General features: G+C 37.6%; 1 protein-coding gene across 2 annotated transcripts in view; it reads left to right on the top strand.

The window, feature by feature from the left end:
• TAFA2 (TAFA chemokine like family member 2) overlaps positions 1–23449 on the top strand; it is a 574649-nt gene that overhangs the window by 106897 nt on the left and 444303 nt on the right. Inside the window, exon 2 of one of the 2 annotated variants that reach the window (XM_066258879.1) lies at positions 20496–20653. The exons of the other annotated variant lie outside the window; for it this stretch is intronic. Within the exon in view, the coding sequence (XP_066114976.1) occupies positions 20646–20653 (8 nt within the window). The 5' untranslated portion in view covers positions 20496–20645. The remainder of the gene's footprint in view (positions 1–20495; positions 20654–23449) is intronic. 2 annotated transcript variants of the gene reach the window in all.

Raw genomic sequence — 23449 nt, 5'->3', positions numbered from 1 at the left:
ATGCAAGTGTGCCCATGGTTCCAACAACACATGGGTGAAGGTGTTTGTAGATTCCTGCAACCTCCTGTGTTTCTTAGAGCTTCACCCAAAATTAAGTCAGGTGTGAAAGGCCCTTCCAGTAAAAGAGCTTTTTGCCTTTTAACCCTTTTTAGACTAGTTTGAGTGTTGAGCATCTCAACTGATGGGGATCTGCCTTATTAAAATAATTTTATTTGCACCGTGCCACTTAGACGTGAGTACTGGATTCATCATTTTTCTTGCTGTGGCACTTCTGCATTGTACCCACTGCTGTACTGTCTGGCTTATAGGGCTTCAGTATGTTAGTCCTGACTACGGTCTCCCAGACCTCTCCTAATTGTTCCTTGACTTCTACCACAGAGGCATGCTTACTTCCCTCATAAATATGGATAACAGTCATTTATTTGATTTGTTTACTTGTTTCTTGTGTGTACCTCTCAAGCTATTAACTCCAGCAGGGTGGCAGTGCGATCCCTTCTCTGAGGTGCAGCCTAAGTGCTGAGCACAGAAACTGACACTTAAGGACCTTACATTTCCTACCCCCATAGTGTGAGGCTTATGATGTTCTTGTCACATCATGAAGTAGGGAAGTTTGCTAAGAGTATGCAAGCTAGACAGTTTCACTGCATCACTCAGAAACCTTAGCTGGGCCTTATCGATAAGGTCCAGGCCCTGGTATTTGGGGGTAGGTAAGTAGGTATGATGATACTATTAGAAACTAGGCAATTAAGGAGAATTTGCTGAGGATGAATGTTTTACTGTTATCTTTCCCTATTTTTGCAAAGTTTAATACCTCTGAAACATACATTTTTCTAATTTGTCATGATAGTTTGGCCAATATTCTAAGCAGTAAAGTATTTCAGAGAACAGACTCTGATCAGATCGCCTGTGTTCCCTTCACTGTTCTTCCTCTTTTGAGCTATGTGATACTTGGTGGTTTCTTTGATGTTAACATATCTTTGATCTTAGTTTCTTTATTTAAAATGTGAAGGTAATTATAGTATATATTTTACAAGGTTCTTGTAAAGATGAAATGAATTAATATGTTCCATGTGTTTAGAACAGTATCTGGAAGACAGCATGCAATGTTAGCCAAAATAAATAAAAAAATAGATAGACAAATAATTCAGGGATGTAATTTAGATTTACATTTATTCTATTGTTTTCCCTATGAAATGTATCCATTTGAAAATTTAAAAGGTAAACTATTTCTTCCTAAAATTATTATTGCTTTTTGAGAGAGAGACATGAAGGGAGACAGAGGGTGAGAAGCATCAACTGGTAGTTGCTTGCACTTTAGTTGTGCATTGATTACTTGTATGTGCCTTGGGTGGGGCCAAACATATGTCCCTTTACTCAAAACAGAGGTCTTGGGCTTTTCATGCCAGTGACCTTTGGGCTGAAGCTGGCAAGTTTTGGCATTGTATGGATGACTCCTTGGCTCAAACCAGTGACCCCACACTAACGAGCCTGTGCTCAGAGCCAGTGACCTTGAGGCTTAGAACTGGCAACCTCAGGGTTCCAGTTCCCCGTTTATCCACTGCACCACCCCTGGTCAGGCTAAAATTTATTCTTAGTAAAGCCAAGAGCCACTGTAGTGTATCAATGATACAGATACTTTTTAAGTTAGGAGAATAATCCTGAGAAGGATGGGGTGCTCCTAGGTACCAAACTTACAAATATCCAAGGAAGGAATTTTAAAACACAAAAGTTCCTGAATATATAATCAAAGTGATTGATATTTCTCAAACTATTCATCCCTGGAGGCAGCACACCATTCAACGCTGCTGCAATTGCTTAGTTTATGTTAAAATCTCCTCTTTTGGACCTGCCTTGGGAACAAATTTACAATCCCTACAAGAACATCTGCACTTTTAGTTTGTAGTTAAATCTTGTTTTAGATTCCAGATAGTATTACTCAGTTTTATCATTCACCTGATTGGACTTGACACCAAATAATTTCGGTTGTTAAAATAAATCCTTTCTCAAAGTATGAACACGTGATCCTCTGAGGATTAGCAAAAGAGTGTGATGTGGGATTTAGTAATGTGTTTGAAGGTGGAGTTCCAAGAAACATATGGCACTATCATTGGAATATGGGGCAGCCTTGTAAGGTTATCACTTTGAGGAGAAAAAACACATATTTGGATGTATAAGTTCTAGCAGTCATTATCTTTATAGTTAAAAGTTAGACTCCCTGGAGAGTTTTGTCAATTTTTGCTTTTAAGATATATAACAACTTTGAAGCCAAAATTCATTTGGGTGTGTGAACTCTACTAGCTAGCAATGCCAATATGCAATCTATTTTTTTTTGTCATTGTTGGATCTTACCATTAAACATTTATCATTTTAATTACACATTTTTGAAATCTTCATTTTCATCATCAATACTACCTTAATAAACCCACAGCAGGCACAGAAGAGTGGCTTATGTTGAAAACATATAAATGCATTCAGTCATTGATTGGTATCATAACACATTCCTGAAAATGGTTCTATAAAGCAGATAATATTTTCCCAAAGGAGCAATATTGTTGGAGGTTTTGCTCCTGGCTGATGACAGAAAATCTGATAAATCCGATGTGGCATTAATGCATTATAAATGCAAAATTATAACAGCCAAGCCTTGCTAATAGTTTAAAATAGTAAAGTTGTGTACTAAGTCATATCAAATGTCTAAAAATATACTGGCTATATTGATTATAAAGAGGATATAAATGGACTATCAAGTTATTATATTGCAAAGAAAGCTATTAATGTGTGAAGTTGACTGGAAATTAATGTCTGAGCAATAATAAATGGTAATTATTCATTTAATTATAATGGTTTTTAAAATTATATGAAACTTGGAGGGAGATGATTTGGAGGGCCCATGTCTCTGAAACTGTCTAAGGAAATTTAAACATTATACCTTTTTTTCCCCTGAAAGAGTATTCCTACAAAGAAGCAGATATGTAAAAAAAAAAAAAAAAAAAAGACAAAACAAAATCATACCATTAACCTTGGAGCCATCTCTTCACCTATTTTTGTATATTTTCAATACTTTGTCAGTGAGATTGACTGCTTTATTTATTCATTAATTTATTGATTCAAGAGATATATATTGGACATCTACCATGTTCAAGGCTTTGTTCTAGACATTGAGGAGTTGAATAGGAATCAGTTAAGGAGGCTAAGAGTGAGTGAAAGGAAAACCAAATGAACCTTGTATTGGCGAAGTCAGAAAAGCATTTTAGGGTAACTGAGATGACTATTTTTGTCAGGTTATATGAAGAATGAAAACTGACCATGGAATTTATCAAGGTAAAGAGTCATTTATAACCTTGATAGGGGTGGGTTCAGAGGGAATGAAAGCCTGATTGGAGAGAATGGGAAGCTAGACATTGGAGATAGGAGTTTAAACAACTCCTTTAAGGAGGTTTGCTTTAAAGGGTTGGAGAGAAATGAGGTGATTAGGAGATGAAGGTACCAGGGAATGGGTTTAGGAAGTTTTCTTTCTTTTTTTTTAAAAATAAAATGGGAGAAATCACAGCCTGTTTGTATATCTGTGGTAGTGATCTAGGAGAGGGGCAATCTGCTTATGTAAGAGTGAGAGAAGCCGAGCTGGATCAGTGTTCCTAAGTAGGAATGAGGGGATGGGACTAGTGCACAATGGAGGGTAGGGCTTGGCTTGGAGCACAGATGACTCCATATTATCAAGAAAGAAGGTAGAGTATGTGGACATAGATGCCAAAAGGTGTTGGATAGTTGTAGCAGTGAGTATTATTTATCCCTTTAAAAATAATTTTAAATGTTTGAAAGATTTGTGTTGTTGCCCAGTATCCCACCAGTTAATGATTAGCTAAAATCCATACGTCATGCAACTTGATACTCAGTTGACAGTCATTAGAATGCTTTACACTTCATTGGAAGCTCATTAACAGCACTTAATAGCAACTCTTCAAATGGTGTTTCAAAATCTCCTTCCTAGAGCAAGCAGGTCTGAGACAGTTATGGAAAGGTACTGTGCTTGAACTTGTCCTTTTCCTTCAATTTGACAAGTCATTGAATATGAATAGGTGGGGACTGGAATCACTTGGATGTGGCTATTAATTTGAGATCTACAAATAATTGCACTGGAGATATGGGTAATGAAGAAAGATCTGAATTACTGGATCAGACTTCCAGTAATTCTAGATCAGCTCTTCATGGGTAGTTTGGTGATCCTCCTCTTCTACACCCTCTAGTGGTAGAAAGATTGTAAAGTACACGGTATAAAAATGTGAGGCCTGTGTCTGGAGAATCATTATGTAATGTGTTTCTGTGTATTTATGTAAGTATATAGTACATCATGTTAAAGAAGGAGGCAAATTAATATTTTTGTACTGTATGCTAAGCATGTAACAACCTCTGTAATGTTATTTAGTGTCAAATGAACATTCACTGCCTTGAATTAAAAGGAGAAATATCAACATAAAAACTATAGTTGCTTAGAGAAAGAAAAAAAAATCATGATAGACTGGAATATTTGCCGAAAACTTGGATGAGAAATGTCATCTTACCCTGGGACTTTAAGCCAAGTTTTTGTCTTGGCATCTGAGATAAGAAAAAAATGTATCTGTACCTAGCTAAATGTTTGGCATGAATTGAGCACTTAACAATGCCTGTATGATTAATTTTGTTATATTATGTATGTGAATATTTAAGCATTTTGTTCAGATTGCTTCAAAATGTCAAAACAATGGAGAATAGGCACAAATGTCTGTATGTATGTAGTCAAGAGTCCAACTTTGCCAGCATTATTCAGTCTTAATTAGAAATCTAATTTAGGCCCAAACTGGCTATCTTCTGAATTTGTGAAATGTTTTTAACAAAAGTGGCAGTTTTCTGGAAAGGCCTAAACAACCAAAGAAGAGATTCCTTTGCTCATTTATCTTGATCTAACTGGGAATATTTTCTCTGGAAAATGAAGGTTGCAATTGGAATTATTCATTTTTTTATTTAGAAAAATATTTGTTCAACAAGAAAAGGGAATGCTTAAATGATTTTGCAAAAGAGGTAGAGAATAGACTAGTTTTACAGTTGACCTTGAGGCTCTAGCACTTGGATTAGTGGTGACTCTTTCAGCCTCCAATTTTTCTTCGTTGCCAAAGGAAAATGTCTTACTCACAGCATTGAAGCAAGCAAGCTCTTTCTCTTTCTAAATCAGCAGTTTGCTCTAAGTGATGCCTACTGGTCTGTTCAAAAACCCTACTATTCTTTTTTTTTTTTTTTTTTTTTTTCTTTTCAAGTCAACTTTTTTTTTTTTTTTTAATAATTTTATTAATGGGGTGACATCAATAAATCAGGATACATATATTCAAAGATAACAAGTCCAGGTTATCTTGTCGTTCAATTATGTTGCATACCCACCACCCAAAGTCAGATTGTCCTCTGTCACCTTGTATCTTGCTTTCTTTGTGCCCCTCCCCACCCCCTATCCCTCTCCCATTCCCCCCTCCCCCCCGTAACCACCACACTCTTATCAATGTCTCTTAGTTTCACTATTATGTCCCACCTACGTATGGAATAATACAGTTTCTGTTTTTTTCTGATTTACTTATTTCGCTTCGTATCATGTTATCAAGATCCCACCATTTTGCTGTAAATGTTCCGATGTCATCATTTCTTATGGCTGAGTAGTATTCCATAGTGTATATGTGCCACATCTTCTTTATCCAGTCATCTATTGATGGGCTTTTTGGTTGTTTCCATGTCCTGGCCACTGTGAACAATGCTGCAATAAACATGGGGCTGCATGTGTCTTTACGTATCAATGTTTCTGAGTTTTTGGGATATATACCCAGTAGAGGGATTGCTGGGTCATAAGGTAGTTCTATTTTCAGTTTTTTGAGGAACCACCATACTTTCTTCCATAATGGTTGTACTACTTTACATTCCCACCAACAGTGTATGAGGGTTCCTTTTTCTCCACAGCCTCTCCAACATTTGCTATTACCTGAGTTGCTAATAACAGCTAGTCGAACAGGTGTGAGGTGGTATCTCATTGCCGTTTTGATTTGCATTTCTCTAATAGCTAAAGAAGATGAGCATCTTTTCATATATCTGTTGGCCATTTGTATTTCTTCCTGGGAGAAGTGTCTATTCATATCCTCTTCCCATTTTTTTATTGGATTGTTTGTTTGTTTGTTGTTGAGTTTTATGAGTTCTTTGTATATTTTGGATATTAGGCCCTTATCTGAGCTGTTGTTTGAAAATATCATTTTCCATTTAGTTGGCTTTCTGTTTATTTTGTTATCAGTTTCTCTTGCTGAGCAAAAACTTCTTAGTCTGATGTAGTCCCATTCATTAATTTTTGCCTTCACTTCTCTTGCCATTGGAGTCAAATTCATAAAATGCTCTTTAAAACCCAGGTCCATGAGTTGAGTACCTATGTCTTCTTCTATGTACTTAATTGTTTCAGGTCTTATGTTTAGATCTTTGATCCATTTTGAGTTAATTTTTGTACAGGGGGAGAGACTGTAGTCCAGTTTCATTCTTTTGCATGTGGCTTTCCAGTTTTCCCAGCACCATTTATTGAAGAGGCTTTCTTTTCTCCATTGTGTGTTGTTGACCCCTTTATCAAAAATTATTTGACTATATATATGTGGTTTTATTTCTGGGCTTTCTATTCTGTTCCATTGGTCTGAGTGTCTATTTTTCTGCCAATACCATGCTGTTTTGATTGTTGTGGCCCTATAATAGAGTTTGAAGTCAGGTATTGTTATGCCCCCAGCTTCATTCTTTTTCTTTAGTATTGCTTTGGCTATTCGGGGGTTTTTTGTTTTTTTTTTCTTTTCATTTTTCTGAAGCTGGAAACAGGGAGAGACAGTCAGACAGACTCCCGCATGCGCCCGACCGGGATCCACCTGGCACGCCCACCAGGGGCGAAGCTCTGCCCACCAGGGGGCGATGCTCTGCCCATCCTGGGCGTTGCCATGTTGCGACCAGAGCCACTGTAGCGCCTGGGGCAGAGGCCACAGAGCCATCCCCAGCACCCGGGCCATCTTTGCTCCAATGGAGCCTTGGCTGCGGGAGGGGAAGAGAGAGACAGAGAGGAAAGCGCAGCGGAGGGGTGGAGAAGCAAATGGGCGCTTCTCCTGTGTGCTCCGGCCGGGAATCGAACCCGGGTCCTCCGCACGCTAGGCTGACGCTCTACCGCTGAGCCAACCCGGCCAGGGCTATTCGGGGTTTTTTATAGTTCCATATAAATCTGATGATTTTTTGCTCTATTTCTTTAAAAAATGTCATTGGAAGTTTGATGGGAATTGCATTAAATTTGTATATTGCTTTGGGTAATATAGCCATCTTGATTATATTTATTCTTCCTAGCCAAGAACAAAGTATATTCTTCCATCTCATTATATCTTTTTCGATTTCCCTTAACAACGGTTTATAGTTTTCATTATATAAGTCCTTTACATTCCTTGTTATGTTTATTCCTAAGTATTTTATTTTTTTTGATGCAATCGTGAAGGGAATTATTCTTTTGAATTCCTTCTCAGTTGTTTCATTGTTGGCATATAGAAAGGCTATTGACTTCTGTATGTTAATTTTGTATCCTGTGACCTTACTGTATTGGCTTATTGTTTCTAGTAGTCTTTTTGTGGATTCTTTGGGGTTTTCGATGTATAGGATCATATCATCTGCAAAAAGTGATACCTTTACTTTTTCTTTTCCGATATGGATGCCTTTTATTTCTTTGTCTTGTCTGATTGCTCTGGCTAGAACCTCTAGTACCACATTAAATAAGAGTGGAGAGAGTGGACAACCCTGTCTTGTTCCTGATTTAAGGGGGAAAGCCTTCAGTTTAGTGCCATTTAATATGATGTTAGCTGATGGTTTATCATATATGGCCTTTATCATGTTGAGATATTTTCCTTCTATACCCATTTTGTTGAGAGTCTTAAACATAAAAATGTGTTGTATTTTATCGAAAGCCTTTTCTGCGTCTATTGATAAGATCATGTGGTTTTTGTTCTTTGTTTTGTTGATATGGTGTATTACATTAACCGTTTTACGTATGTTGAACCATCCTTGAGATTTGGGATGAATCCCACTTGATCATGATGTATTATTTTTTTAATATGTTGTTGTATTCGATTTGCTAGTATTTTGTTTAGTATTTTAGCATCTGTATTCATTAGAGATATTGGTCTGTAGTTTTCTTTTTTTGTGCCATCCATGCCTGGTTTTGGTATGAGGGTTATGTTGGCCTCATAAAATGTGTTTGGAAGTATTGCTTCTTCTTCAATTTTTTGGAAGACTTTGAGTAGAATAGGAACCAAGTCTTCTTTGAATGTTTGATAAAATTCGCTGGTATAGCCGTCAGGGCCTGGACTTTTATTTTTGGGGAGGTTTTTAATGGTTTTTTCTATTTCTTCTCTACTGATAGGTCTGTTTAGGCTTTCTGCTTCTTCTTGACTCAGTCTAGGAAGGTTGTATTGTTCTAGGAATTTATCCATTTCTTCTAGGTTGTTGAATTTAGTGGCATAAAGTTTTTCATAGTATTCTACAATAATTCTTTGTATATCTACGGTGTCCGTGGTGATTTCTCCTCTTTCATTTTGGATTTTGTTTATATGAGTTCTTTCTCTTTTTTCCTTGGTAAGTCTTGCCAAGGGTTTGTGAATTTTGTTGATCTTTTCAAAGAACCAGCTCCTTGTTCTATTAATATTTTCTATAGTTTTTCTGTTCTCTAATTCATTTATTTCTGCTCTGATTTTTATTATCTCCTTTCTTCGGCTGGTTTTGGGTTGTCTTTGTTCTTCTTTTTCTAGTTCCTTAAGGTGGGAAGTTAAGTGGTTCACTTGGGCTCTCTCTTGTTTGTTCATATATGCCTGAAGCGATATGAACTTCCCTCTTATCACTGCTTTTGCTGCATGCCGTAGATTCTGATATGTCGTATTGTCATTTTCATTAGTCTGTATATATTTTTTGATCTCTGCACTTATTTCTTCTTTGACCCATTCATTTATTATTTTTTTTTATTTATTTTTTATTTTTTTATTTTTTTTTCTTTTTCATTTTTCTGAAGCTGGAAACAGGGAGAGACAGTCAGACAGACTCCCGCATGCGCCCGACCGGGATCCACCCGGCACGCCCACCAGGGGCGACGCTCTGCCAACCAGGGGGCGATGCTCTGCCCATCCTGGGCGTCGCCATGTTGCGACCAGAGCCACTCTAGCGCCTGGGGCAGAGGCCACAGAGCCATCCCCAGCACCCGGGCCATCTTTGCTCCAATGGAGCCTTGGCTGCGGGAGGGGAAGAGAAAGACAGAGAAGAAAGCGCGGCGGAGGGGTGGAGAAGCAAATGGGCGCTTCTCCTGTGTGCCCTGGCTGGGAATCGAACCCGGGTCCTGCGCATGCTAGGCCGACGCTCTACCGCTGAGACAACCGGCCAGGGCCGACCCATTCATTTTTTAAAAGTATGTTGTTTAGTTTCCACATTTTTGTGGGATTTTTTTCCTCTTTTTTGCAGTTGAATTCTAGTTTCAAGGCTTTATGATCAGAAAATATGCTTGGTACAACTTCAATTTTTCTGAATTTGCTGATGTTGTTTTTGTGGCCCAACATATGGTCAATTCTTGGGAATGATCCATGTACACTGGAGAAGAATGTATACTTAGTCACTTTGGGATGAAATGTCCTGTAGATGTCTATCATATCCAGGTGCTCTAGTGTTTTGTTTAAGGCCACTATGTCTTTGTTGATTCTCTGTTTGGATGACCGATCTAGAGCCGTCAGCGGTGTATTGAGGTCTCCAAGTATGATTGTATTTTTGTCAGTTTTTGTTTTAAGATCAATAAGTAGCTGTCTTATATATTTTGGTGCTCCTTGGTTTGGTGCATATATATTAAGAATTGTTATGTCTTCTTGATTCAGTGTCCCCTTAGCCATTATGAAATGGCCATTTTTGTCTCTGAGTACTTTTCCTGTCTTGTAGTCAGCATTATCTGATATGAGTATTGCTACACCTGCTTTTTTGTGGATGTTATTTGCTTGGAGTATTGTTTTCCAGCCTTTCACTTTGAATTTGTTTTTATCCTTGTTACTTAGATGAGTTTCCTGTAGGCAGCATACAGTTGGATTTTCTTTTTTGATCCATTCTGCTACTCTGTGCCTTTTTATTGGTGAGTTAAATCCGTTTACATTTAGTGTAATTATTGATACTTGTGAGTTCCGTATTGCCATTTTATATCTTGCTTTCTGTTAGTTTTGTGTCTTGTTTGATCCTTCTCTTTCGTTTTTCTATCTTTTGTTTTTATTTGGTTGTATTCCATACATCTTTCCTCTGTTGCTATCTTTTTTATCTCATGTGCTTCTGTGGTGGTTTTTTCAATGGTGGTTACCTTTGAGTAATGAAAAGGGTCCCTACCCTGTTCATTGTAGCGAACTATTTTGTGAGTACTTTTGCACTCCATCGTCCTTTGCTACTGTTAATCTCCATCTTCTCCCCCTCTTTCTCTTTGTTGTTGTCACAGTTTAAATTTGGTTTTATTGTGTTCTTCTTGGAGCTTTTACTTGTGGCTCTGTTTTTTTTTTTGTTCTTTGTATCTGATTGGAGAACCCCCTTTAGTAATTCCTGGAGTGGGGGTTTTCTGATGATAAATTCCCTCATCATTTCTGTATCTGTGAATGTTTTTATTTCTCCTTCGTATTTGAAGGATAGCTTTGATGGGTATAGTATTCGTGGCTGAAAGTTCCTCTCTTTCAGGACTTTAAATATTGGGGTCCACTCTCTTCTAGCTTGTAGAGTTTCTGCTGAGAAATCTGATGATAATCTAATGGGCCTTCCTTTGTATGTTGTATTCTTCTTTTCCCTGGCTGCCTTGAGAATTTTTTCTTTGCTGTTGGTTTGTGTCAATTTCATTATGATATGCCTTGAAGTAGGTTTGTTGGGGTTAAGAAAACTTGGAGTTCTGTTTGCTTCTTGAACTTGAGGCTTTAGTTCTTTCCACAGGCTTGGGAAGTTCTCATCTATTATTTGTTTGAGTATGTTCTCCATTCCATTTTCTCTCTCTTCTCCCTCTGATATACCTATTATTCTTATGTTATTCTTTTTGATGGAGTCAGATAATTCTTGTAGGGCTATCTCATTTTTTTTAATTTTTGAGTCTCTTTCTTCTTCTCTCTGTTGTGCCTCAAGTTGCTTGTCTTCTATTTCACTAATCCTCTCTACTATCTGACCTGTTCTATTAGCTAAGCTTGTTACTTCGTTTTTCAGCTCGTGAATTGAGTTTTTCATCTCTGTTTGATTTGTTTTTATAGTTTCAATTTCTTTGGACATATATTCTTTGTGTTCATTGAGTTGTTTTCTGAGCTCCCTAAATTGCCTTTCTGTGTTTTCTTGTATATCTCGGAGGATTTTTAGGATTGCTATCTTGAATTCTCTGTCATTTAGCTCCAAGGTTTCCAATATATTAAATTTTTTCTCCATTGATTTTTTCTCATCTAGCTGTGTTACCTCTCTTTCTTTTGTATCCATGATATTCGATTTTCTCTTCCTTAATGGCATCTGAGGGTGGTTTTGTTGATAGTATTAATGAGATTTAATAAAGAATAAAAAGTTAAAAAAGATAAAAAAAATAAAAAATCGAAAAGAGTTGTGTTTTTTTAAAAAAAATTAATAATGAAATAAAGAAAAATAAAATAAAATAAAAATTTTAAAAAAAAGTAAATTATTCCCCCCCTCCTTTTTTCCTCTCCTCTCCTCTCCCCTCTTTCTTGAGAAAATCTTGTGGTGGACTGTGAATTATAACAAACAATGCCTGTGATGGAGGGCCTGAATTGGGGAAAAGTAATAAAGGGGCAAAAAAAAAAAAAAAAAGGAAAAAAAAAAAAAAGAAAAAAGAAAAAAAAAAGAGCGTATGGAACCACAAAAAGCAAATAAGGAAAAAATTTGGGTCAAGAATAAAATGATTTGCTTTTAGGTGTTGGTTGTCTTAGAGATATGATGAGAGGAATAAGAGGAAAATGGAAAAATGGGGGGACAAATTAAAAAATTACTATTGTATTTAGTGGAACAAGAACTAGATAATATGGAGAGCCAGGGATAGGAGCACTGCTACTGAGTTAAAAAGGTGAAGTAAAAACCCCCCAAAATGCCACAAACATAGGTTTGAGTCCCAGATAAGATAATTTGTTTGTTATTGAGGTTAGAATGAGAGGAGATGTAAAGGAGAAAGGAAGAAACTAATATAGAGGGAGAAAAGAAAGAGAGAGAGAGAAAAAAAGAGGGAACCACTAAAAGAAGAAAAAAGAAAGGAGAGAGAGAGCGAGAGAGTTAAGGGTTTTGGAGTGCAACCCTCATAGAGAGAAAGGAAGAGAAGAGAAAAGATAATGGGAGATGTAACACTTATGGGTAGTGTAGTTCAAGGAGAGGAGAGAGTAAGACCAGTAGAGAGTTAATCGGCCAAATTGGAGGAGGAAAAAAAAGTATCAAGAATGAAGATAAGAGAAACAAACGAACAAATATAATAAAATGGGATAGGTTATAAAGTCTGCAGATTATTCTTGATTTTGAGAGGTTATCTTCTTGCTTTTTCTTTTCTCTCCCTCTTCCTGGTCAGTGACTCTGTACCCCGGGTTCTGCCCCTTTGGCACGCTCAGGTAGAGGTTTTCAGTTGATAAGTCTCTATGGCAATGTCATGTATTGTGCTTTAGTCTCGTTGGGAGTCGAAGCTCATTAGCATTTATAGGCTCCGACAGTGAGAGAGACCGTGTTCCTGGAGCCTTTCTCCTAGTCTTTCCTTCCTCAGTTAGTAGCCTGATAATCCAGCTATGGGGTTGCTGCTGCCTCTGCCTGGATAGTAAGAGGCTCAAAGAGCTGGCAACTCCCCACTTTATTTCCACTCAGCACAGGGCTCTGGGTAAGGCTCAGTCAGTCAGAGCTGCTAGCATAATCAGGCGGGCTTTCCGCCCACTCAAAGACCTCTGGCTCTGCCACTCTGTCCGGTAACACAAGCGGGCGCCCACTTCCGGGGCGCTTGGAGGAAATTCTCACTTACTGTCTGCGACCAGGTACCCGGCCAGCAGTCTCACGCTCTGAGTGAAACTCCCAACCGCAGGGAAAAGTTGCAGCATTGGAATTGAGTCTCGCTCCGTCCCCGTGCGCGGCTTTTGCAAGGCGCTGGGGCAGCTCGAGATTCCGCTTTGGCCCACACAAAGGCCCCTGACTCTGCCCCTCTGTGCGATAACACGAGCGCGCACTGCCGAGGCACTCGGAGGAATTGCTCACTCCTTATCTGAGTGTGCAAACCAGGATATGAGGCCGGCAGCGTTTCCCTCTGAGTGAAACACTCTCCAGCACGGAAATTCTCCACCGTTGGAATTAGTTCTCACTCCCTCCCGTGCGTGGCTTTCCCAGGGCGCTGGGGCTGCCCAGAGACTCTGCCCTCGGCCCACAGAAAGGCCTCTGACCCTGCCTCTCCATGGGGCAACACGGGCACCCACTCTCGGGGCCTAGGAAGAACTTCTCGCCCACTAACTGTGCACCGACCAGGAGACCGGGTAAAATGGCCGCTCCGCTTGTCTTTCTTTGTTTGGGTTTGGCGCGAGTGTTAGCTTGTATTGCCCGGGTTGCCACAGGATCAGATTTTCCTCGGCTTGGATCTCCGTGCCACAGCCTGGTTCGGCCGTTTGTGCCGTGGCGGCCTGGATCTATTCACCCCCTTTGCCCGCCTCAGTTTCTATATTCACAGTTACCAGAGAAAGCCGCCCTGTTTAGGTTAGTGAGGAAGGCGGAGCATTTCTTACTCCCTATTTCCTTCAGGGTTTGGTTATATATTTAGCCAATTTTTCACTCAATCATACCTTTGGGTGTATTGCGAAGCATCTGGAAGCTCCAAGTATAGGTTTTTCTGTTTCTGGTTGAAGATCTTGTTGAGTTTTGGGGGAGATTTATCGGTATCGCTTCCTACCCCGCCATTACTCTGACGTCATCCTCCAGTAAAATTTTGATAACTTTGTGGGAGAGTGTAAAAAATATTCTATTAGATTATGCATGTATAAACGACTGCCAGGAGGTTTTGTGCACAGTCCGATTTCCTATAGCTCATCCCTTATTTGTAGAGAAAGCTTTCGAATCAGTCCATTAAATATCATTTTTAAATAAATTCCCCAAGAGTTTAACTCTTCCGGACTAGACATTAGAGACTATTTTGAAGTCATGTTGAAATTGAATCCACTGATGAAGCCAAGATCCAAATTGAAACTGAAACAAAGGAGGACTCTAATGTTAAGTAAAATGAGCAGTCACTGCAAGGGCTTGAAGGTAGCTATGCGTGGAACACAATATTTAGGCAGCCTTGTGAAAATTGATATTATTTAGGTAGCACCTAACTCCTAAAGGATAACATCTAAATGATATTTAGCTTAATTTAGAGTACAGGGTACAATGATGTGTGAGGTTTCTGGAAATATCTGTGATTAAAGAACTCTGTTAAGAGAATAAAAGCAAGACAGTGGCAAGTTGAGAGAGATTTGCACATAGTCAGAAGCCTAATTCAATGTACCCACAGCTGTTGATTTGAAAACCTGAACAAATAGTGGACTTCACCTAACTTTCAATTCTCATGTTTTTTTAGCAATTACTTTTTCAGTTCAGTGGTTTTTAAAAGATAATTGGGATACTTCTGTGGGAACCATATATATTTAAAAGATTGAACCAAGTCCACAGGAATGTAGAGTAGATTCAATTAGCCTAAAGGGATTCATACTCTCTCTTCTTCCTCCCTTCCTCCTTATGATGTTACAGCTGAATTTAGACTCGAGTTAAGTCCTGCTGCTCTTCAATCCTGTTTGGCTCATCCCAAGGCTATCAACTGACAAAACCAATTACCAAAATTAAAGAAATCAGCATCAATCCCTTGGGCATTGCTAGGATTCTTCCATTTAGGGTAATACTGGAAATCATAGTAGGTGGATGGTTCACAAAACTGAGGCTTAAAATAGTCTAAGAATTATGGGTAACAGCTGAAGTGCAACAATTCCTTTTGAAACACAACTAATCTTTCCATTTGCTCCTTTACCTGGCATGTAAACTGACAGTCTCCGGTCAATTATCCGTCATAGTCAATGAGCCTGTATATATATATATAGGTTCATTTTATAGTAAGAGGTTTTAATCTTAACTGGCTTTTAAATATTAATAAAGGGAAATGGTTCTAGTAGTAAACTTTGGTGTTAATTTGGTTTAAGAATTACCTCACAGTTGGTTTGAAATTCTCTTTTGGCCTTGAGGAAATCTGTTGAACTTTAGAATTAAGAAAAAACTGTGGAGGATTTTTTTTTTCATTATTGCTGCTCTCCTTTGGATAAAGGGGAAAAAAGCAGTAGCTTTGTGTGTGTGTGTGTGTGTGTGTGTGTGTGTGTGTGTGTGTAGAGAATAGATAGTAGTTATTTATTCAGGCCACATTACCTTGAATTTTTTTCTCAGAATGCAAAATCATATTAAATCTTTCATTTCGTGTCTCAGGAAATGACAGCTTACAAATATCCAAACACATTTCTTGACTTCTAATTTACACAGGGCTATCTCCATCACTTCGATGTATCTAGACATAAGATGTTCCTGTGCCATTATCCTTCTTCTAAAGAAGAATTCTTATGTAGCCTTTGTTCCTCACTTTTAATGTGTGTGTGTGTTTTTTAAAAACCCATGACCAGTGCCATGTTTTGTGGAAGCAAAGCAGTTTCTATTTAGGATTCTTTCCCCTGAGATTTTCCCCGAGAGTCTTACCTTCTACTCATTTAGTAGTACACACTCATTGCAGACTCCAGGCTAGAGCTCATTCTTACAGCCTTGCCTGACCGAAGATTACTGTCCATGAACTTGATCACCACATGAACAGAAGTACTAGGGGGCATCATGATATCTACTCCTGTACATGCTGCTTCCTCCTGAAAATGGTTCTCTTTTTCTTAATTTTCTGGCCAGTTACTTGAGCTATCATTTTTTACATGGCTATTTAATTTGCCTTATTTATTTTTTTTCCTATTGAAGTTTTGAGATGCTTACATATCTACTGAATTGAAATGGAAGGAGGAATATGGTACTGATGACTGTGAACACAAAAGAGTCATGAGTATAACACGGGACACAAAGTTCTGACTATATTTTATCCTTTTTGATACTGTTAATAGACCATCTTTGAAACAAATACCATAAACTTCTTGTTACTCAAGCTGAAGAGTCATTTTTGAATCTTCTTTATTATTTATTCCCCAATAGCCAGGGCAACTCTATGATTTATTGTTCAAACTGGGGTTATGTTGAGAATAAAAGAGCCACTAATTCTATAAGGCACTGGGACAATAGACAGAAATCGGTTTTGTCCCAGGTGAACAGGCAATGTATGACTACCTTATCCATAAATAAATCAGAAAATTTTGTTGGCTTTGCCATCCAAACATATGAATATATATTAAATAAATTCATTTATTCATTTATATTCATTTGTCTTCATTTCCACTGCTAGCATCTATTCTAAGCCATCATCATGTCTGCTCTATACTAACCCCTAATGGATTCATTTGATTCTTGCCCTCCTGTGATTTGTTTTCTACACAGCTGCCAAAACAATCTTTTACAAACAATTACATCACATAATTCCCTTTCTCTCAAAGGTATCAGTGTCTTTAGAAGAACATTTACTGCTTTTCTGGCCTACCATACCTTACCTGTTGGCATATCAATATATCCCTAGGACGCCCTCTACTGGGCCTTCTTTCTAGTTATTCAGATGTGACCTCATGCATTTGTTCTCTCTGTCTGAAATGCTCCCCCAGCCCCAGGTCTTACCTTTCTGAGTTTTATCACCAGAGATCAGAAATATGTCACATCTTCTGCGTATTTCAACTTATTTTAATGCTGTCTCCATCCTTTCTCTTATCATTTTGTCATACTGTACTATTTTTCTTTATAGCCCTTCTCAATAGCTGAAATTATCCTACTCTATTTTTAAAGGTTGTAGTTTTAATTGATGTCGACATGTCTTTAATATAACTATTCTGCCTTACTGATGTTTTTTGAAATATGAGATTTATTTTTAACTTTACAAATTATGAATAAAAGAAAAAATAAATTCTCTGAGTGGTTTTTAGAGTGTTTCTCAAAGCTTTCCATTCAGATATGTGTCTGATATCTCTACTACTTCTTTGTCCAGTTATTACCTCTAGGCATGAGTGTTTATGATAGTCTAAGCATGAGATTAGCTAATTATGAAGGAAAAATTCACCAGAAGTAAATGAACCACTGGAGGAAGAACTTGCCTTTGACTCTTCCTTTTCCCTGTTTGGGGAACAGAATTTCCCTTCTCATAAAAATTATTGAAGACTCATGCCCAAGACTCTCAGATTTTGGCAAACGTTTTTAACTGTGCATTAGTAAATATGTCAAGAGACCTCTCCCACTTCTTGTGACTATGGCTTTGCTCTTTTCTATTCAGCCTCATTTATGTTATGTTTCTACCTTTGTACTGTGCTATTATAATTAGAGAAGAGCAAATGGAAAAATGCTAATGATTGTCATAATTAGGTTCATTATTTAAACAAGTATTAGATAAGCTGTTAGGTATTTAAGTGTTAAGCATATAATTGTAAAGTGGTTTTATGCTTTCCAAAGCTTCCTGTAAATTTGACTTGAAAATTGTTGGAGGGAATGGAACAAAGAAAGGCGAGAGAAAATGAGAAGAATGTAGCGCAGTTGCCAGATAGTTTTGTCTCTCTTTGCATACCCAAGTACAGAATTTGAAGAAAGGTTGGCTTTTTGAAAATGTACTCTGTACTCATACTTAAGCCATAAATCTCTTGAATTTAGTTTAGTTTAAAGATACCATGGGAATACTGATGCATTTCTTCTTATATATAAATATATTTGTTTTGAAGCACACACACACAGTGAGAATAAAACATTCTCCATGTATCAGGCAGTAGGTGGGAAGAACTGAAATTAGATGATAAAAAATAAAAAAGGTCACATAAACTCTAAGACTATTAAAGTTGAAATGTTCTAGATATTTGGATGACCAAGATAGTCTGTTGAGACTCTAGTACACTAAAGATACTTCTACGCTAGTTTCTCCACTATCTGGCCTTTTCTACATAAAAAGAATCTTTAAAATATATACCACATATTTTTCTGCTGTATGCTAAAACTGTGGGACACAAATTAAGTTCTTAAAGAAAGAATACATTTTTATTTGTAAAGGATGATTTTGGTTTGCAGTTATAAAAATATTGTTCAAATTCAGATAAACAAATACTCACCCCTACTTAAGTTTGCTTGGCTTTGAAGGTGGGGAGAGGAGGTATTATTTAAAGACAGAGGTTTGGAAAGATAAAACCTGCTATATTTGGCATGTATCCCAGAGAAAAATTTAATTTGATTTTGATTGGAGGGGGGTGTCCAGTAAACATTTTTTCTATTTTATGTAACTCCTTTATAAATGAAAACTCTCTTATAAATAGCAGAAATGTTAGGAGAAAGAAGCAGGTACTATCACTGTGAAAACTGTAGAAACAGTAACAGTGCGTTTTCTATTCAAAGATACGATTCAGATCAGATTGTATCATAGTCATATTAGATCATACTAGGTTTATATCAGATCAGATTACTGCTTCAGTTTATAACATTCTTTAATAAACATAAAAAATAAGTTCCCAGTGCCTTGAATTTACTTTTTGTTTTTTTAAATTTTATTTACTGATTTTTGAGAGAGAGAAAGAGGGAAGAAGGGAAAGAGAGAGGGAGGGAGAGAGAGAGAGAGAGAGCAAGCGATATTGCTTTGTTTACTTATCTATGCATTCCTTAGTTGATTCTTGTATGCGCCCTGACTGGGTAGTAACATGCAACCTTGAGATATTGAGACAATGCTCCAAACAATTGATTTTGGCCAATTTTCTTCTTTAGTTTCTTCAGTTTAAAATTGATAATAATAATAGCACCTACACTTAAAGGTTTGCTGCAGGGTTAAGTGGAAAAAACCATAACTGTAGAACATGGTGGACCCATAATCACTATTATGTGTTAACTTTTTAGTGAGTAAGTGACCCAAATTATTCTCAGAGGCCATATTTTAAAATCATATTGGCTATTCTTCAGAATTCAAATGAAATGTTCCACTGTGATGAATTTATGACTGGTTATTATTTCAATATATGATGTAATTACTGTCATTGCTTGACTCCATAGCCCACGTCAGGACTGTTTGTTCTTGGGGGTACAGCTGTTCCCTGGAGACCGAGTCAGAAGTCACTGTTTTCAGAATTAATATCAGGACTTGATATTAATTAGTTTTGTCTAATTAATGCGAGCAGGGCTGTGTCTTGTGTTGGGGCGGCCCCAGCGCCCCCTCCTGGAACCGTGTTTGTCATATGGCAGTGTTCAGTGTCTATCTCAACAGCAAGCATTGGCCATGCTATGCCCTGTGCAAAGCAAGGGAACCAAGATAGGATGTTTGTACACTTAAAACAAAACGGTGTTTCCTAATAAAGAGTATGTATCAATGGTGGAATAGGAAGTACCTCAGGCCAGATGAAAAATACATTGAAATCTGGTCTTGCTTCTGTTCCTAAGTTGTTGAGGAAAAATCATTTAACTTTTCCCAAAATCAGGTTTTTTTCCCACTTGTGTAATGAGAAACGTGAACTATGCTCTATCTATTTTACATGGATTTTTAAAATTATAAAATTAATGTGACTGTAACTTAAAAAGTTAAAATGATAAAATATTTGCAAAGATGTGATAGTAATTCTACAAATAGAAGTAATACTTCAGAGAAGGTTTTGATGCGAAGAGCAAACAGACCATTTGTCAAAGACGGAGGAGTCTGCTTTTTCATTAACTGGTTGTAGAGACTACTATTTGTGGATATTAACATGATTGAGACCATTTCCTCCCCTTTTCTGTCACCTAGTAAACTTTATAATATAAATATGTATGAATGTGTGGTCATACAAAGTGAGAATCATTGTTTTATAAGTTATGAACCTGAAGGCCAGAGAAGTTGAGAAATTCAATAGTTGCACATTGAATGCTGTGCAGATTTTAGAATTTTGTCAAGTTCACATATGTGGCAAATGAAAGAAGCCATTACAGTTGCACACATTTTTCTTTCTCCCCATGTCTGTTGTTCCTTTTTCTAGTTTTTCCTCCTATCCCTGACCAGGGCATAGGAAAGAATTGTTATAAGTAGGAATGGTAATGTGGTAGACAGAATTTTAAGAGGTCCCACAGGATTTCTCCCCTCTGGTGTACATTGTTAATTCCATCTCTTCAAATGTAGGCCTGAACTATGAATATAATGGGGCTTTAAGAAAAGGCTGTTATCCTTGGTGAGCCTGCTCTCATCAGGGACGGCACTCTTTCTAGAGAAAGATTCAGAGTGAGTGGAAATTTTTTTTCTTTTTCTTTTTTGACACAAGCAAGAAGATCTGTTGCTTGTTTTAAATAGGGAGAGGGCCACATGGATAAGAATGGGAGTGGCCTCTAGGAGCTGAGAGCAACCTCCAGCTGACAGCCAACAGAGAATTAGGAAGCACAGTCCTACAACGGCAGCGAGACGTTGAATTCTGCCACGTGGTCTTGGAAGAGGAGCTGAGCTCCAAATGAGAAGGTGAGCTGGCTAACACCTTGATTTTAGTCTCTGCGTAGCCTGACCCTTGAAACCAGTGTCTTTGTGCTTGGTCTTCTGACCTCTAGAACTCTGAGCTAATTAACTGGTATTGTTTTAAGCGGCCAACTTTGTGGTAATTTGTGATGCAGCAGTAGAAAAGTAATGCAGGGAGATTAATTGGTTTTGTCATTAGTGTGCTACTTGATTTACTTTTTGTGAGCAGCTTCTTCTGAAGAAAGTGATTAAATTGGACCAGATTAACTTGAATATCCTGGAAGCATTTTGAGTTTGGAATACTAATTTTAGATCATAGATTTAGCAACATACTGTTAAATATTTATCAAGCCACAATTTTGACCCTACCCCCGTAGACCTTTCAGAAATATTAAGTAATTGAAAAATTAGTTGATAAAGTGTCTGTTTATAAATTTGGACATTTTAACTTCATATTATTTTTCTCATGTCGGTTTCCTGCCTGCCTCTGTGACAGTGATGCAGGTGAGTGAGAGATGATGGGAAATGCGAACTCTGAGTTTGCAGAGGACTGTGTGGCTGTGTGGCTGTGTGGCTGTGTGGCTGTGATGGTTGAGATGAAATAGATTCAGATTTATTTGGGGTGTGAGGCCAGAAGTTCGCCTAGGCTTCTGTTTGCATGAACAGACTATTTGGAGAAGGGGCTTGCAGAGAAGATGTCAGTGTCTGGTTCCTGGAGAGCGGCAGTTGCAAATGAGGATGTGGCGTGGGGAATACAGCCTGACTCAGACTACCTATGGCCCCACAGAGAGCAAGGCTACCATTTTTAAAAACTTGTGAAATATGCATATAAATTGGGCTTCATAGATCTCCAGAGGCCAAAGTGAATTACAGTGGGGGATGTTAGGGTTCTTGCCTCCTTCCTCTGGAAGTATGGCATTGCTTTGGTAATTGTAAGGCCATGGGTACACATGGATGTACCTACAGCACTGAAGGAGAAGAAACCATTGATTGAGAGAGAATGCAGGAGGGCCAAGTGATTATTTCAGTGTGGGGTAGGAAGTAGAGATAATAAATTTGGAGAGATAATAAATAGAGATAATAATGTTGATTTTGAGATCCCTGTTACATAGAAAAAAGGTTTAAAAAATATGTACTGAGATAGTAAAATGAGGTTGTGTTGAAGATGTGACTTTGGTAATTAGCATATTGGTGGCAGTTGAATTCATGGGCGTGGATAGATCATTTTGCAGGGGTATATGGGATAAAAGCACTGGGAACAGACAGGCAATACTGCAAAGTAATGATAGTCTAAGTTTGGAAGAGAATTGGAGCGAAGTGGGGTCCTGGCAGCTAAGGGAGAAATGAGATGTATATTTTGATAAAATTTCTTCATGATTTGTAAATACTTATTTCATAGCTTCAGAGAGATTTAGTGCTCCAGTCATTAAAATAAATTTCTTCTTGAAAATGAGCCACACTCGATACTGATCCTCATTTCTTCAACAATACAATTATTTTCCTTTAACATCACAGAAAGAAGTTATCAAGCATTTCCTCTTTTGTAATTAAACAATTATTACTTGCTAATTTAAAAGGAAACTTTAATTTTTAATTTACTCTTATGTAAAAGATAGCTTATGCAATGACTTTGAGCCAAAATATCAGTAAATATTTTTTTTTGTCAGTTAATGAAAACAGAGCACAGAATAAAAGCATCTCCTCACACCATGTTCCTGTGTTTTGTAGCCTCTGAAATCACTAATGTCAAATTAATTCAAAGAACTGTCTTCAAACTGTTGGTTTTAAGGAGAGACCTAATCAAGTCAGCCAACAATAATTCATAAATTTAATGATTTAGCTAGTGTTGAATAATTCCTTTTATGGTGGATGGATTCATAAATAATTATCTAGGACTTGAAAAATATGCAATATTTTTATATTAAATATCTCAGAAAGTTAATTACCTAAATCTAGACTGATATATTGGAAGAATCTAAAATTCATTGAGGTTTTATTTCTAGCAGAATTGCACTTTTGAGCTCTTTTTTCCTCCTTGGAGGTTCCAGTTTCATATTATTTTTTCCCAGAGACTTTGATGCTGCCCTGAGCAACTATTTACATCTTCAGAGCCTCCAGAAAAACTATCTCATCTGAATTCTAGCCCATAAAGATACTTATGGGTATAAGAAATAAATTATATATTTATTTCTTCAGCCTTTTGTGTTGTATAGCATAGACTAGCTGGTTAATTCTGTGGAATAAAGAATTGGGAAAAGTTCTTGTTTTACTTTCATCTTTTGGGAGGTAGGAAAAATATTGTTTAAATATGAGATGAGATTGGTGAGGAATGCTTCTGGCAGGTTCCTGGCCAATACACAGAGAATTATAAGTGGCCTCTAACCTTAGCAAAAGAAGAATTTGGAAGAGTTATAAGGAGAATCTTAGATTTTGTTGAGGGAGATACCTGGAAAATCCTAAAAAACCTTAGGAAGTAGAAAAAATATAACCGTCCCAATTGTTAATAATATAGTAATACAGTTTTTCTGAAATCCAGGAAAGAAAAGTGATTTTCAAAAAAGTTATATATTGCCTGACCAGGTGGTAGCACAGTAGATAGACCTGGGATGCTGAGGACCCAGGTTCTAAACCCCAAAGTCACCCATCTTAAGCTCAGGTGCATCCAGCTTGAGCTCAGGGTCACCAGATTGAGTGCAGGGTTGCTGACTTGAGCATGGGATCATAGACATGACCCCACAGTTGCTGGCTTAAGCCCAAAGGTTGTTGACTTGAGCCTAATGGTTGTTGGGTTGAAACCAAAGG

The sequence above is a fragment of the Saccopteryx bilineata genome, chromosome 2 (assembly GCF_036850765.1).
Source record: "Saccopteryx bilineata isolate mSacBil1 chromosome 2, mSacBil1_pri_phased_curated, whole genome shotgun sequence".
Lineage (NCBI taxonomy): Eukaryota > Metazoa > Chordata > Mammalia > Chiroptera > Emballonuridae > Saccopteryx > Saccopteryx bilineata.
Note: the sequence above shows the minus strand (reverse complement) of the source record. Positions and strands in the feature narration are given on the sequence as shown.